At 39.0% G+C, this 14,011-nt stretch overlaps 6 protein-coding genes across 8 annotated transcripts; all 6 read right to left on the reverse strand.

Annotated features, from left to right (window-relative positions):
• Positions 1 to 10: 10 nt before the first annotated feature.
• Positions 11 to 1,889, reverse strand: LOC17880035 (calumenin-B). Its single transcript, XM_006285072.2, has 5 exons — positions 1,315 to 1,889; positions 1,127 to 1,229; positions 981 to 1,046; positions 625 to 880; positions 11 to 373 (listed from the first exon to the last, which is right to left on the reverse strand). The coding sequence occupies exons 1-5, from the start codon at positions 1,802 to 1,804 to the stop codon at positions 248 to 250; spliced, it is 1,041 nt and encodes a 346-aa protein (XP_006285134.1). The 5' UTR covers positions 1,805 to 1,889; the 3' UTR covers positions 11 to 247.
• Positions 1,890 to 1,987: 98 nt separating this feature from the next.
• On the reverse strand, positions 1,988 to 4,791 carry LOC17878911 (acyl-CoA-binding domain-containing protein 2). The gene is made up of 6 exons (XM_006283954.2): positions 3,517 to 4,791; positions 3,287 to 3,389; positions 3,090 to 3,193; positions 2,685 to 2,776; positions 2,503 to 2,600; positions 1,988 to 2,420 (listed from the first exon to the last, which is right to left on the reverse strand). The coding sequence occupies exons 1-6, from the start codon at positions 3,999 to 4,001 to the stop codon at positions 2,241 to 2,243; spliced, it is 1,062 nt and encodes a 353-aa protein (XP_006284016.1). The 5' UTR covers positions 4,002 to 4,791; the 3' UTR covers positions 1,988 to 2,240.
• Positions 4,792 to 4,995: 204 nt separating this feature from the next.
• On the reverse strand, positions 4,996 to 7,802 carry LOC17877909 (dehydrogenase/reductase SDR family member FEY). 2 transcript variants are annotated; one of them, XM_023779314.1, is made up of 7 exons: positions 7,434 to 7,802; positions 7,145 to 7,265; positions 6,776 to 6,893; positions 6,416 to 6,540; positions 5,889 to 5,990; positions 5,679 to 5,771; positions 4,996 to 5,568 (listed from the first exon to the last, which is right to left on the reverse strand). In XM_023779314.1, exons 1-7 carry the CDS (start codon positions 7,655 to 7,657, stop codon positions 5,233 to 5,235), a joined length of 1,119 nt encoding a protein of 372 aa, XP_023635082.1. In that variant the 5' UTR covers positions 7,658 to 7,802; the 3' UTR covers positions 4,996 to 5,232. The 2 variants fall into 2 exon arrangements, with proteins under 2 accessions (XP_023635082.1, XP_006283941.1); XM_006283879.2 differs by having other exon boundaries at positions 6,404 to 6,540; positions 7,434 to 7,801.
• A 461-nt stretch (positions 7,803 to 8,263) lies between these two features.
• On the reverse strand, positions 8,264 to 10,245 carry LOC17877390. The gene is made up of 5 exons (XM_006285229.2): positions 9,898 to 10,245; positions 9,602 to 9,807; positions 9,246 to 9,344; positions 8,933 to 9,006; positions 8,264 to 8,589 (listed from the first exon to the last, which is right to left on the reverse strand). The coding sequence occupies exons 1-5, from the start codon at positions 10,208 to 10,210 to the stop codon at positions 8,364 to 8,366; spliced, it is 918 nt and encodes a 305-aa protein (XP_006285291.1). The 5' UTR covers positions 10,211 to 10,245; the 3' UTR covers positions 8,264 to 8,363.
• A 185-nt stretch (positions 10,246 to 10,430) lies between these two features.
• On the reverse strand, positions 10,431 to 12,173 carry LOC17879232 (protein yippee-like At4g27745). Of its 2 annotated transcripts, none has more exons than XM_006285319.2 (4): positions 11,913 to 12,173; positions 11,562 to 11,611; positions 11,306 to 11,463; positions 10,431 to 10,887 (listed from the first exon to the last, which is right to left on the reverse strand). In XM_006285319.2, the coding sequence occupies exons 3-4, from the start codon at positions 11,396 to 11,398 to the stop codon at positions 10,660 to 10,662; spliced, it is 321 nt and encodes a 106-aa protein (XP_006285381.1). In that variant the 5' UTR covers positions 11,399 to 11,463; positions 11,562 to 11,611; positions 11,913 to 12,173; the 3' UTR covers positions 10,431 to 10,659. The 2 variants fall into 2 exon arrangements, with proteins under 2 accessions (XP_006285381.1, XP_023634669.1); XM_023778901.1 differs by having other exon boundaries at positions 11,695 to 12,173.
• A 331-nt stretch (positions 12,174 to 12,504) lies between these two features.
• On the reverse strand, positions 12,505 to 13,253 carry LOC17880801 (protein yippee-like At4g27740). Its single transcript, XM_006282698.2, has 2 exons — positions 13,069 to 13,253; positions 12,505 to 12,935 (listed from the first exon to the last, which is right to left on the reverse strand). Exons 1-2 carry the CDS (start codon positions 13,159 to 13,161, stop codon positions 12,711 to 12,713), a joined length of 318 nt encoding a protein of 105 aa, XP_006282760.1. The 5' UTR covers positions 13,162 to 13,253; the 3' UTR covers positions 12,505 to 12,710.
• Positions 13,254 to 14,011: the final 758 nt, after the last annotated feature.

A 14,011-nucleotide genomic window follows, 5' to 3' on the forward strand; every position in this document is an offset into this window, starting at 1 on the left:
AGGTAAGATATCAACAATGGAGATTGTAAACAAAACTCCGCGGCAAAAGGATACAAAAGAAACATAAAGAACGGCATGTAGCAAAATGTGCACACTTCAAAAGTCATTTATCTACGTAACCACGGCGGACTTTATGCACGTAATCTCGTAGCCTAGCTAACATTACCAATCTAGACGAGACGAATTAAGAGGTCAATTAAACGAAAAAATTGTGATTACAATTTGAAGGAGGAAAAATACACAAAAATTAGAGTTCATCATGATCAAAATAGTCTTCTTCGTCCAAGTCTTCGTGATGAACTGCCTTGTAAAACACATCTTCGTGGTGCAACATCTCTTCAAGTGATAGTTTACCATCTTTATCCTCGTCCGCCTACAAAAACGAAAACACAATAAATATTGGACGCTAGAAATTTAAGCAATATACACATCAACTTAGACATAGTCGAGTTCACATTACGAATGTCTTTTATTTTACTTACCGATATTCTTATAGTCGATTTAATCAAATCACATACATACATACATACATATATATATATATATATATATACATTCTTTAAAAAAAATCAAAGTTATGAGGATAAGGCTTAAAGATTAAGATTTAGGTTGACAGAGACTGACCTCGTGACAAAGGAAAGTAGAGTAGTATTTGGCGTAGCTCATTTCACCAGGTTGAAGATATTGCAAGATGGGTCGAAGCTCATCGGCCACGAGGAACCTGTCTTTGTCCCTGTCCAGTTCTGCGAACAGAAGCTGAGCCGTTGGCACATTCTCATCCTCCTCTTTCTCGAACTTTGCGAACTCTTTGTACATTTCGTATGCGTTCACGACAAACTCTTTGTACTCTAGCTTCCCATCACCGTTCGTGTCCATGCCCCTATTTATATTTTTATATCAAACAACACGCACGTACGATGTATTTTCCTTAGTTTAACTTACATCCATCAGTTGAAACCATTATATCACCAAAAACTTACGTCATTCGCTCCCTTAGAACCCATCTTTGAGTATCTCCGTTTCTGCTGTCTTCAGGGTGCAAGAAGCTGCATATGCAAAGTTATTTATTTGTTTCTGAAATATTTTATATATGAAAAGAGATTTTTGAAAACATTAATTGAGTTACTTGTTGAACTCTTCAATGTCGAGAGAGCCATTATGGTCAAAATCGGAATTCTTGAATTGCTCCATCCACCAACCAGCTTCACCGTGACCCTTCTCGTTTTTCTCTGTATCCATTTCAGCATTGTTCTTTGCATAATTAACATGAAAGATCTCGGAAGGAATAAATACAAGTTAATTAATATTAATTACCAATGTCTTGCTTAGAGAATTGAGGCAGGTACTCTTCAAAGGTTATGACACCATCTTTGTCCTTATCTTGTAGATCGAGCTCTTTGGCGGTTCTGTAACCCATATTGTCCTCTGTCTGCTGCATCATCCATGTCTGAAGCTCTTTCAAGCTCACAAACCCATCTCTTGGTGATGCGTCAAGCAGAGGAAACAAGAACTTGATCCTCATTGTCGTGTTAAGCTTTCTCTCTTGTACAAAATACTCCTCAAACATATCATCTTTGTCCTCCTTGGCAGCCTCCACGGTATTTGTATGAGCTTCCTTCTCATGAGACAGCCTCTCAATCCGGGTTACCAGAGGGTCAAACACAGGCATTTCAAGCCTGCGCCCGATGCGGCGGCTTATAAGACCCTCAATATATTCAGTCTGGTTTTGCTTTTCCGGAGCAAGGAGGAGAATGAGGACAATGAAGGTGGCGGTTAGAACGCCGTAAACCACCACCTTGGCCATTTTCCGGTAGCCCAAGGTGGGGTTCTATAGAGAAAAGATGAAAAGGGAACGAAGATTGCTAATTTTGTTTTCTTTTTGCTTTATTGGGCTCATCGATAAATCATTAATTTATGTTCTATCAACCGTTTTTTTGCCGCCAAAGTCGGTTATTCGCTTGTTGAGAATCCAATGACTCTCCCTCTATATATATATAGGTGTGTATATATAGCAAACCAATAAAACCGGTTACAATGTTACAAAGCCTGAAGGAACAAAAGATTTTTGCAAAGGAAGAAGAAATTAAAGAACCAAAGACTTCGAAACATCCAAGTGATTTAGTGTAGAGACGATTTGGTAGGCGATGATGAGATAAAAGTTTTAACGCAAAGGAAAGCTTCTTACTAAGTCACTTGATCATATACATTGCGGAATTAGAGAAGACGTAGTTAGTATTTGTTTAGTCTGTCTGCTTTGCAGTATCTCGGATCCAGGGCCAGTCTGATTCACAGAGATCCAACGGGGAGTTTCCATCCTCATCTTTAGCCGCTGTATTGGCTTTCTTCTTCACCAGAAACTCAGCGATGGCTTCTCTGTCGCATACAACAGCATAATGCAAAGGGGTTTGGCCTTCATTGTCCTGTTCAACACAATAACCAAGAATATAGAAGCTGTTACTTATTGCAGATAATGACTGGGTAGGAATTTCTCTTTTTCGTCACCTTAGCATTCACGTCGGCGTTCTTATCGACCAGAACTTCGGCGATGTTGAGGTGGCCACGGTCAATAGCCCAATGCAATGGTGTGCGACCTTCACTGTCTGCAGTTTACAGAAAATTAGAAAGCAATCCAACATCACGAGAATAAACTTCCGAGAAACAGAGTATACAAACAGAGAACTAACCCCTTGCATTTACAGGAATGCCACTCTCAATGCTTTTCAGCAAATTATCGACTTCTCCTTCTCTAGCAAATGCATGGATAGCATCAATCTTCCTGATTGATAAAACAAAAAAAAAAATGCAAAGAATCAGTGAGCAGATGATTAGTGTTCCATTCAAACAGCCTGAAAAAAAAAACGAACAGCTCAAAGTTCCAAGAGACAATTGTCACCTATCCACCAACACAAAATTGTTGCAGCTAGCATGAGACGATAATGATACAAAATCACTGAGTTTATGGAAATTTGAATTTCCATATGTGAAACGATATCTATATCTTATCTAGACATTCAGCAACCAAATATAGAAATCAAGGAAAAGGAAGTAAAACACATAATAATAATAATAATATAAGAAGAGAACCTTACAACTCATTTTCAGTTTCCTCTTCGTAAACCAATGAGCTAAAAACTGGTCCCATGGTTTCTCTTGAGTTGGAGGCTGCATCATCCCCACCCCCATTTCCAGCTTTCTGTATATAGAAGATCACATGAACAACAATCCAGAGGAAAAAGAAAAGAAGCAATAAAATGAAAATAAAAAGAGAGAAAACAAGATTTCCTACCACGCCACCGTCTAACCAAGTTGGATAAAGCCGAGTGACAATCTCAATATACTTTTCCATCGCTTCTTCAGGAGGCATAGCCCCCAGCTTCTGCCATGCTTGCCTGATATAGAAGAAGATCATCATGGCAAGTCCCAATCAATTCTGCCTCAAATCAATCTCAAACTGTTGAAAAAAAATCCCAGAAACATTTATATATGGAAGCTAATGGACAAAGCAGTGAGAGATACCACTTGGCACGAGCAGTCATCTTGAGAGCTGAAGGCTGAGGAGCAGTACACGGCCCTTCCGTAGCAATTTTATACAATCCGTAAAGCTGCTGCTGCACATCGCTAGGCACCTTCTGCGAAAGCCGATCTGAAGCGGCGGTAGTCACGAAAAGAGTGGCGGCGCTGAAAGCCTCATCGAGTTCCGTGCTCTCGACGCCTTCCCAATCATCGTCTTCCTCGCTGTCGTCCCCAGCAACGCTGTCACTTCTAGAGCTACCTTGCTCCGCCACAAGCGAATCCGCCTCACCACCGCCGCCACTAGATAATTCGAGACGTCGCGAGTCAACCCCTACCGGTTTAATCTCCAATTGAGGCTCCTCCGGGTGACGAGTAAGCGAGAGATTGTCTTCTTTAAACGTAACAACGATCGAGATCAGCTTGGCCAGAAGGTAAGAGAAGATCAAACCTAAGATCACAGACTGAGCAAGCTGAGCCCAATCACCCATAATTTCCAAAACCCGAAATCAAATTCTCGCTAAAAAAACCAACGCCGACAACTAAAACCCTAAAGAAAAAATTCAAAACAGAGTCACGAGGAGGACGAAGAAGAAGGAATCCTAGGGTCTAGGGATCTGGAGAGACAAAAAGGACCAAACTTGTGTTGTGGTTTTTATTTCACCGATTCAGTCACCAAACTAATAAAAGAGAAGTTCCTTTTTCATTTGGGGCGTTGAGACTTTTTTTTAAATTGAATTCAATGAAGTTTAAAAGACGACAGTCACACAAAAAAGAAGAAAGAAAAACTTGGCGACGAGACGACAGATCACATATGGGTCTAAATTGAGGAAGAAGTGAACGTGTTGTACCCTTCATTTTTTTCTCCACTAAGACTCTCTAACCATCAAAAACAAATAATTTTCCACAATAACACGTAAAAATATTTGAATTTACAACAGTGTTAAATGTTGTGGTGGAATCGTGGTAGAAAATAAAATCTAGAAGACGTGCATGGCGTGGGGATGATTAAAGGCTTGAATCATACGACACGTAAATTGATATGTATCCATAAGCAAATAATGTAGACCACAATCTCGAACGCATTAGATTCACGTGAAGTGGGCATATGACAATGAAACCCACCTCTTTTTTTTTTTTCTTTTCCTTCTTCTCAATGTTTATAACAATAGAAAAAAGTCGTACATGATATTAAATACTTCCCACTTCCGAACATTGCTTGCTCAAATGAGCATCTCATGAAGAGAAACCCAAACCAACCCACCCATTTTAGTGAGTGAATCATTTACATGGAATACTCATTTAAGCAAGAAACATTAGAAAGTGGAAGGAGATTTTCATCACTTTTTGTGACTTTGTCCATGAGAGTAATATGAGAGATATAAATATATGAGCAAATGTGACTGCACAAACTAGGGGGGGATTTTACGGAAATACCCTCTACTCAAACAAGAAACTACCCACCAACCCAGGCCACCATACTACTGAACATCTTAATAACTCAAAGACTCACTAACCAAACACTTGAACAAGACTTGTAAGTAAAGCCATGGAATGGTAGCTAAAGCTTGACTTTTATCCAACAATCAAACATTCTCAAGCAAACCACATCCCTGGGGGATTCATTCCCCACTGTATAGTAAATCAACACAAGAATGTATTTTTCCTCAATTACTTACCCATCTGTAAGGGGTCACTTCACCTGTGGAATTGTTTCAAAGACTATTCATGTTGTGCTCCATAACGGCATTGGATGTTTTCCCCTTCTATGAGCTTCTCAACTGCATCTAGAGGAAGACCCACCAGCTCTAACGTCTTTTCCCACACTCTTTGCGCTGTTTCTGTGTTGTGTGCTTCTTCAGAAGGATTTGCAGGGCGGCAATCTTGAGAGATGAACGGGCAAACAGGCCAATCATCGTTTTTTAGTGTTTCCCAGTATTCTGGAATCTGAGGGTCTGTGGCCGAGAATAGAGAACTTCTACAACCTTCTTGGGGTGAAAATATAAAATATGGTATGATGGCGTAAAGAGCTTGAAGAAACCTGGGTAGATCCCTGGCCTACAAAATTTGGAAACAAATTGGAAATTTTGATGCAATGAAGTTACGAGAAAACAGAGTAATCCTACATTTGTAACTAAATGGAGTGAAGCTAATACAGTAATACTCACAACATTTGTTAGGACAACACCAGGGGATAGACATAAGACGCTAACTCCTGTTTCAAGCGGCAGCTTCTTGAAAAGAATGCTACTGAACATAATCTGGAAGATGAAGGGTTCCAGAGACTTAGCTAACCAGTTTCTGAACATAAGCTATTTCGACACAAAAAAAAAACCTGCTGAAGAAGAAAAAAATAAATACCATTACTGTAAGCTCACCTGGGCAAGCTTGCTGCTTGAGTATCCTATAAGGCTTGAGTACTTGCGTCTACCAGAAACAACATTCATGTCATCCGGGTCAACAAATCCGACACAATGCATCTACAAAAGCAAATCCCACATCCCATTATCTTTCATGAAAAATCAATACCCAAAGTCAAATGACAATAAATGTAAACTTTTTCAGTTTTCATACACACAGCAATGCCAGAGAGTTTCACTGAAATGAGTAGTGACATATTGCAGGTGATAGAGTTCGGTCATGGTAATATATTTTATGTTGAAATTTTTTTCAACAAGCTTGGGTTTGTTTGTTAACTCTATACCACAACTCTGTTGATATGATATGTAGAGAGAACTATGTTATTCATCTATATATTCGACAATCAATTGAAAAGACCAGAGCTTGTCAAGTTCGAGAATATACAAACGAATCAGACCCTTTCAACAAATTACTCATACCAAAGAGAACAGAGACTTATATAGTCTGCTGTGTCAAAGATCATAAAACTTACAACGGAATTCACATTGATGATTCGGCTAGGAGAGCCTCGGATCAGAGATGGCAAAAGGAGAACTGAAAGTAGCGCTGGAGCTAAATGATTCACTTGCATGTGTTGCTCGTATCCATCCTCAGAGAATTTTTGCGCCTCTGCAAAACTTAGAGAGCTTAGCATTTTAGTTGGTTTTTTCCTCAACATACACTGCTATAGAGTGTAGCCATCTGACGACTATTCATCTTAAAAGAAACCCATCAGACAGAGTTCCATAAACTAGAATAATAGAAGACTTGCTATGTTATTGAGCTCTTCTTAGCATAACAACGCGATGATCAAAAAGACACAGGAAAACTCAATGTTTTATAGCTAAACGGGCGTAAGACAAACCTCCCATAGCAAACATGCCGGCATTGTTAATCAGAACATGCAAAGGTCCTAACCGGGCGTTCCAAGCATCAGCAAATCTCACGACAGAATCAAGTGATAGAAGATCAATTTCCATTGCCTTGACAAAAATCAAACAGAGTATCATCATCAGCTTAATCTAAAGTGCTACAAACCAATACTTGAAGTCTCTAACTAACATACAAGAAATTGGCTTAGCCACAGTCTAACTAGAAACACATATTGTTTGAAGTTTCTATAGTACAAAAAAAACACTTTACATATGTCAATACACGTTCTTCATTATTTCCAGTCCCAGCTATACAGCTTCAATAAGTATATCACCAAAATAAGAACAAATTGTAAGGTTACCTCGATATTAAGCGGGAGACCTTTACCAGACCACTCGTTCTGCCATTGCAGTATCAGCTCCTGAGCTGCCTTAGTGTTCCTCACGGCCATCACAACATGAGCACCAGCTTCTGCAAGCTGTCTACGAACAAATAAGCAAAAGAGCTAAACAAGCTTAGGAAAGTTTACATCAATTCGAGTCACAAACAAAAGCAAACTTCGTCGTGGTTACCAGCAAGCCCCAATCTAAACGAAATCAATCTCAATTGGAAGTGAATCAGAGCAGTTAGTCGAGGAAGAGAGAAAAAACCTAGCGGTCTCGCGACCAATGCCGCTGGTGGAGCCAGTAACAACGCAAGTGAGGTCGTTGACGGAAGGCAGAGGTAGAGGGTTCTCCAAATGAGACGCCGTTATCCTCTGGAAGAGAATCTCCCCGAAAACACTGCTCCATCCTCTCATCCACTCCATCCATCCCAAATTCTCCTTCTTCCTCGCCGGAGACGGAGACGGAGACGACGCCGTTTCATCACTCATCTTCTTCTTCTGGAGTTAGATCTATGACGTTCTCACAACAGAAAAGACAAAAACAAAAAAAAAAGGGAATTTCGTCAAAATCTATGGCTTCATTTAAAACAACACAAACGACTAGAAGAAAAATATGGGCCGGCGAGTTTTTTTTTTTTTTTCCAAGCCGGCGAGATTTTTGAGACCCACAAATAGTTTTTTTTTTTTCTCATTTATTTCAACTGACTGGTCATGGACTCATGGGTCAACGATTACGCATTGTTTATTATCATAAAATGATCATTTGCTTATGACATCAATAGATTATAGATGCTATGAACGGTTGTATATTTGCACAGTAAGGACATATTAAAGAGAAACTTGTTAGATGCATCGTTCTAAAAACAACGAGAGCAGCAAAGACTTGGAGATGAAATGGAAACATGACAAGAGAATACAGTTGCTTAAATGGAGGATTTGTCTTCTTCTTACGTTTTGCGTCCATATGACAACCCGTCTTACCATAAAATAAATCCTTCTTGTTTTGGTGTCGAATACTTATGAATTTATGATTGATTTAACGGATCGAAAGTGGAACATCAATCAAGAACTCGATTTCGTGGAATGCTTATCCGATATTTTGCAGAAGGACTATATTTTCATTTTGGATAGTCTTACACATAATAACAACTTCGTGTATGTAAAAACAGGAAAAAAATCAAAGGTAGTTTGACAATTAGTACAAGTCTAGAGACTCAAGCACTCTACCAGCTTGGATGTGAAGAGCAGTGATTCTTTGTTCAGGATCTCCTGTTGAACCGAATTGACTCGCCGCCCATATTAAAGAAGCGGATTTTTCACCCAAAAGGCGCCTGATGTCTTCATTTACGCTCGCAATGGGAGAACGATCCTTCCCATTCACATGCCCAACTAACAGTAGTAAGAACTCTCCACATCTTAATCTGTGAATCAGTAACAACAAAACATGACCAAAAGCCTAAACCAGGACCATAGATAGTGGATGATATCGTTGATGTATGACCAATGACCTTAGAGTTGGAACTCTTGATGATACATGAGATGACAAGGTTTTAGCTAGACAATGCAAAGGCTATTCTAAGAATTTGACAAGGAAGCCGATCTGAAATCTTACTGAACACATTGAATCAGAAGAGACTACAGAAAAAAATTCTTTGTTGACAGAAATTTGTAGTGTATATACTGCAATGTAGCCTAATGCGAAATGCCACAACCTACAAAACAGAAGGGCTAAAGAAAAAAATGAAAAGAAACTCTTGTTAATACCTGAGGGTTTCATCAGCTTGTTTGTCTCGCATGAGCATGGCAACCTCCTCAATGCCATTGCAGGCTCCAAAATCCTGGCCCCAACATCAAGAAAGGAGAAATGAAAAACGTTCGCATAAAAAAGCAAGTGAAGGCCAGTTTGTTCCATTAATATTCATAGAAGCCTTAATTACAAAGTGTGTATCTGCCTGAGACTCAAAACTTGATAAGAGAAAAAACCGAGTTCTACCACTGACAGAAAAATTGCAAACAACCAGCTCTCTATTTAGTTCCCAGTTACAAAATTTGTTACTAAAAGGGACTGAATACTTACCACCTGATTTGCTGAGGAATCCAGCAATACTGAAATTAAGGCATCCAAGCAGGCCCCTTGCTCAAGTACTCCTCGGGTTGACAATACATTCATCATTACCTGAAACATTTATCACCCAGACAACTAAGAAACTTCCCACTGGTTCAATCTGATCTAAAATTCTAAATCATAAAGAGTGGAATATGGTCAAAAGACTCTCCCTCTTTCGCCAAATCAGTGTGGGAAGTGATTATTCTAAAACATTAAATGCAGGATTCTAGTTTCTTTCTTTATGCATCTGGTCAGGCAATGGCATAGGACCAATGTTCGTCACATGTTCCACTATAGTAGTAATAAGTAACAAAGTAGAGTCTTACGCGGACTGCACCGTGCTTATGAGCCAGAACAGTACTCTGAGGATGAAGAAGGCAACAACCTTCGAGAACCCTAAGTGCAACAGCAACCTCAGCGTCCGTAGAAGGACTCGTTATCTTCATCGGCTCCACGCTGAATATATGATCCAAGCTCGTCACTCTATCATCCTCAGCATCTTTCAATGAATGTCGGAAAAGCACCGGAACCACTGCGAAATCACGAAACCTCATTCATCAGAGAACACATTATACAATATCGATTTGGGAAGGCCAATGAGAGAAATTAGAGATAATCAGACATTGGAGATCGGAAATGGTTTGGGTATGAGAGAACAGGCGAATGATGGAATCTGAATCCGCGACAGTTCGGAGAGTTTTGAGTAGAGATCGAAGGCCGCGGATGCGAAGGAAGGAGAATTCAGCGCAGGCATCGCGTAAACCGGTTCGGAGAGATAGTGTCAGCTCCCTGTAAAGTCTCTGTGTGTTGAGCGAAGTCACCAGCTCTTCAACTACCATCGCCGCCGCATCTGATTCCTCACCGGTTTCCGACCCAGACGGATTCTCCGGCGTCGCTGACACGCCATCGTTCCATATCGGCTTCTTGAGATACATCCTCTCTCCTTCTCTCTCTCTTCCCTCTGGTAATCAATTTTGTAGACATTGCGCCAAAATGCCCACCACTTGGCTCTGATAAACGTAAAACAGCACGTTGTCTGATGAGAAAACGGCACGCATTCCTTTTCCCCTCATGGTTATTTTTCAAGCAACTCAAAGATAAGTCTTATGAATCCATATCATTTACACTTACAAAGGAGGGCACTGACCACTGAGCTAAACGCAAGAGAAACTATTAACATCTTTATTGACAGAGAAACCTTGTACGCACAAATCCAAAGTTTGAACACAAGAGACTGACATAATTATCACGACAATGAAGAAGAACTCGAAAAATGGCTGATGATGACTTGTGAAATCCCTCAAGATGGGAACTGACAAGGCCAAATTTTATCTATGTACAGTTTTTGAGCCAATCCAATAATGAATTCAAACGTGTTCCTCAGCTACCAATCTTCCTTGACAATCTTAGCCTTTTCGAATATGAACTTGCCCTCCTTGTACTTTTGTGAGGTCTCATATGCTCGCTCGTACTTCCAACCCAATGGTTCGTTACAGTCAGCACAAGATATATCAGCCACGGTGTGGAGACCCGTTAGAAGATGCCGGTCCTCTTTCGTCCCTACTACTATGTTCATTGCGTGGGAGAACAGGAAAGCTCGCCCAGTTCTTCCCTGGTAATGCAGGTCAGTGATTAAGAATTTGGTATTCACAATAAAGAAACACAAATGCCTGGAGTGTCTATCTAACATAAGCTTTTGAATTGATTCCATAAACAACAACAAACATATTCAAAGAAACACTAGTCTTTGTTTATAACAAGATGAGTCCAAAGGCTACTACTTTGAAGAGGCATATGTTCCAAGGATTAATTTTCAAGTTTTGATTTGACTCTAAGACCAATTGATGCTTGATCAGTAGCATGGATCGTTTGCGTAGGAAAGACAAATAAAGTCAAACGCTTTCCTAAAATCCGAAAGACAGGGTAATTCTCAGCAGCAGCTAGTCTTAGTGTGATTCTCCACTTAATTCTCGATATCAAATCAATATGATTACAAAAGGGCAAAGAAAGAGATGATGAAGCTGAATCACCTGAAAAGCCTTAGAGATGATATCATCGTGAAGTCCTACATGGTTTCTGCAGTTGCAGCAACTATACAGTCTTGGACCAATCGAGTGAGCCATTTGATCAAACACTTACAGGGCGTGATCAATTTTGCTCCAAAACAAACCAAGCAGCAAGTTCTCACCTTTTTCACCACAAAACAAAATAAACCATCAGTACCCACATGGAAACAAACAAGAAGATTAGGGGACCTTCAAAAGACAAGAGAATTAAAAGAGAAACCTTTTTCTATAAAATCTGTAAAATTCACCAAAGCCCCCAAACTTGAATGTCTGAAAAATAAAAATAGAGGATAAGAACAGTGAGCAGATGTTAGCGTGCAAGATTAGAGATTCTACTTTCAACACGATATTACCTCAATTTTTCAATAAACAAATAAGTGTGGGACAAGAGACCACAGATTATATACACAATAAATATATATATTGGTAGGGTAAGGGGAAACGAAATGAGATATTCCCGGAGAGGAAATTACGCAGAAGCTAAACGACTCAGCTTTTAAACAACGGAAATGGAGAAAAAGATTCGATTTTGAGCTTGATGTGAAACTAGATAGAGGGAAATTAATCTTACAAGGGTTGGTTTAACGGATGGATCGAACAAGGAAGCAAGAAAATTGAGTGGAGGATTAGGTTGGGAGTTGGATGAAAGTTTTGATCTTTTTATTAGACTCTTCTGATCATATTAATATGCCGTGCAGCGACTGTCTTGTGACTTCTCTCCTTTCTCGGTGTTTTGCTTTATGACTTCGGGGGATTTGAGAAGAGAAACAAATATAGCAACAGTGATGACACAAAAATGGAAATGTGCAGCTAATTAATTTGTCTCTTCGTATTTTTAAAAAATTACGAATAATGTTTGTACTTTTTTGATTAAACTATTTAATTAAAGTTCTTAATATTTTAAATAATTTTAAAAATAATTAGTTCTATAGGCTTCTACTACCATGAATTAATTATTCGATTTTGATCTACTCATAATACATGTACAAATATCCAAAAAATCAGATAGACTATAGATATATTTTGTTTGTAACTTCTATTAATATATGTACAATGTTGTATCTGTAATTTATACATTGTTCGGTTTGGTTTGATTTGGATTATAATCTTTTTGCAAGTTACAACCAAACTCCACTAAATTACACATTGTATAGAAAATCAAATGTCGGTAACCATTGGCAATATACTAATGATAACATTTATACAAAACAAAACAAAACAAAAGGTAAAAGAAAATTTGTAGATAAGATATAGTGCCGAGACACATCTCAGGTATGTGTATACATACAATCGTCAAAGTTTGGTTTACATGTATCTTTAGAATGAATTAACAAGAGGAGGATTCTGTTTCTTATTGACTAGTTTTGTATCAATATCTCTTGGTCAACTTGAGCTTCTCGAGCACAAACATGCCTTCTTTATACCTCTGTCTAAGATCGAAGGTCTCCACATACTTCCATCCCACCGTCCCACCACACTTACTACACATCACATCTGCCACCACGTACGACCCGGTTATCAGTTTCCTCCCAATCTTCGGTCCAACCACTACGTTCATCGCGTGCGAAAACATAAACGCTGCCCCCGATGCTCCCTATTTCCATATTCCAAAGTTACTCTTTTTTTTTATTTGTTACCAGTTTAGATTATGACTTATGAGGACAATCGATTATCTCTAAACTTGTGGATAAGTAATGAAAAAAAAAATGAATTTTGGAGTTAGTTACCACGAATTTCTTGGAGATGATATCTTCACCGAGAGCTAATGGATTCTCGCAGTTTCTGCAGAAGTAAGTGGGAAGCGTTTTGTTTTCTGCCATTGGTCCGATGGATAGAGAGAAATCAAATAGGAGAGAGTTTGTAAGACTGGATGATTTTGTTCTTATCGTTTAGTTCTTGTGGAATATAATATACAGTGCGTTGACCCGCAAGCTCTTCTTGCATTATTGCCTGGCATTGCCCATTGCCAATGTTTGTGCTTTTGAGCTGTTGGGCCATTTATTGGTGTATAAATAAACAAAAGGCCCATTTAGATGTATCAAATGGAATCTCCTCTATAAATATTAAAAATTTGATATATTGATAGGCCTAGGCCCATCATCCATCCATACGTGAGGTCTTTGTTTAGCGGTGACGAACTGTGAAACGCTGATAGCCTGAAACTTGGTTGGACCATTCTCAATTACACTGACAGAGACTTCAGGCTTGCACAGTGCACACGCACGCATCGGTGTTGCATTCATTCACATGTACAATAAGCTAAACTTCTTTCGTTTTTTTTTTTCTTTCTCTGTTTAAAATAACGTTATCTTAAGTGAAATTTGGCAAGAGTGCATCACATCATTGGTTCCCATGTCACCACATATATTCAACTCGCAGTTAATTTGTAGTGGTATACACAATTAATTTCAGGTCGGTGCTTCATTTAATGGACCAGACATATCTCTTTCGGCTCCAAATCTTCCTAGTTTCATTTTCTTATCTTTGTATATATGTACTCTTTAGAACTTCGAAGTATTCAATTCAGAAACGTATGCTGATATTTTTAAAAATAGTATCATAAATACAAAACAATATAGAAAAGCTTTTGTCTGGTGTCTAGCTTTAGATTTTTGGAGCCTACTTTAAAGTCGCCTACTAGTGATTTCCAGCTAAATAGTGGTCACGTTA

The sequence above is a fragment of the Capsella rubella genome, unplaced genomic scaffold, assembly GCF_000375325.1.
Source record: "Capsella rubella cultivar Monte Gargano unplaced genomic scaffold, Caprub1_0 scaffold_7, whole genome shotgun sequence".
Taxonomy (NCBI): domain Eukaryota; kingdom Viridiplantae; phylum Streptophyta; class Magnoliopsida; order Brassicales; family Brassicaceae; genus Capsella; species Capsella rubella.

Coding starts and splice junctions, on each gene's coding strand:
- LOC17880801 (XM_006282698.2), bottom strand. CDS start 13,161: ATGGCAGAAAACAAAACGCTTCCCACTTACTTCTGCAGAAACTGCGAG. Junction 12,936..13,068: donor TCATCTCCAAGAAATTCGTG/GTAACTAACTCC, acceptor ATATGGAAATAG/GGAGCATCGGGGGCAGCGTT.
- LOC17878911 (XM_006283954.2), bottom strand. CDS start 4,001: ATGGGTGATTGGGCTCAGCTTGCTCAGTCTGTGATCTTAGGTTTGATC. Junction 3,194..3,286: donor CTTGGTTAGACGGTGGCGTG/GTAGGAAATCTT, acceptor TTCTATATACAG/AAAGCTGGAAATGGGGGTGG. Junction 2,601..2,684: donor CATTCCTGTAAATGCAAGGG/GTTAGTTCTCTG, acceptor TGTAAACTGCAG/ACAGTGAAGGTCGCACACCA.
- LOC17880035 (XM_006285072.2), bottom strand. CDS start 1,804: ATGGCCAAGGTGGTGGTTTACGGCGTTCTAACCGCCACCTTCATTGTC. Junction 1,230..1,314: donor ATTCTCTAAGCAAGACATTG/GTAATTAATATT, acceptor AAATGGATACAG/AGAAAAACGAGAAGGGTCAC. Junction 1,047..1,126: donor GACATTGAAGAGTTCAACAA/GTAACTCAATTA, acceptor TTGCATATGCAG/CTTCTTGCACCCTGAAGACA.
- LOC17877390 (XM_006285229.2), bottom strand. CDS start 10,210: ATGTATCTCAAGAAGCCGATATGGAACGATGGCGTGTCAGCGACGCCG. Junction 9,808..9,897: donor AACCATTTCCGATCTCCAAT/GTCTGATTATCT, acceptor GTGATTTCGCAG/TGGTTCCGGTGCTTTTCCGA. Junction 8,590..8,932: donor CAAGCTGATGAAACCCTCAG/GTATTAACAAGA, acceptor ACTGATTCACAG/ATTAAGATGTGGAGAGTTCT.
- LOC17877909 (XM_006283879.2), bottom strand. CDS start 7,657: ATGAGTGATGAAACGGCGTCGTCTCCGTCTCCGTCTCCGGCGAGGAAG. Junction 7,266..7,433: donor ATTGGTCGCGAGACCGCTAG/GTTTTTTCTCTC, acceptor ATTTGTTCGTAG/ACAGCTTGCAGAAGCTGGTG. Junction 5,772..5,888: donor CAAGCAGCAAGCTTGCCCAG/GTGAGCTTACAG, acceptor TTCATCTTCCAG/ATTATGTTCAGTAGCATTCT.
- LOC17879232 (XM_006285319.2), bottom strand. CDS start 11,398: ATGGCTCACTCGATTGGTCCAAGACTGTATAGTTGCTGCAACTGCAGA. Junction 10,888..11,305: donor TCATCTCTAAGGCTTTTCAG/GTGATTCAGCTT, acceptor CTGCATTACCAG/GGAAGAACTGGGCGAGCTTT.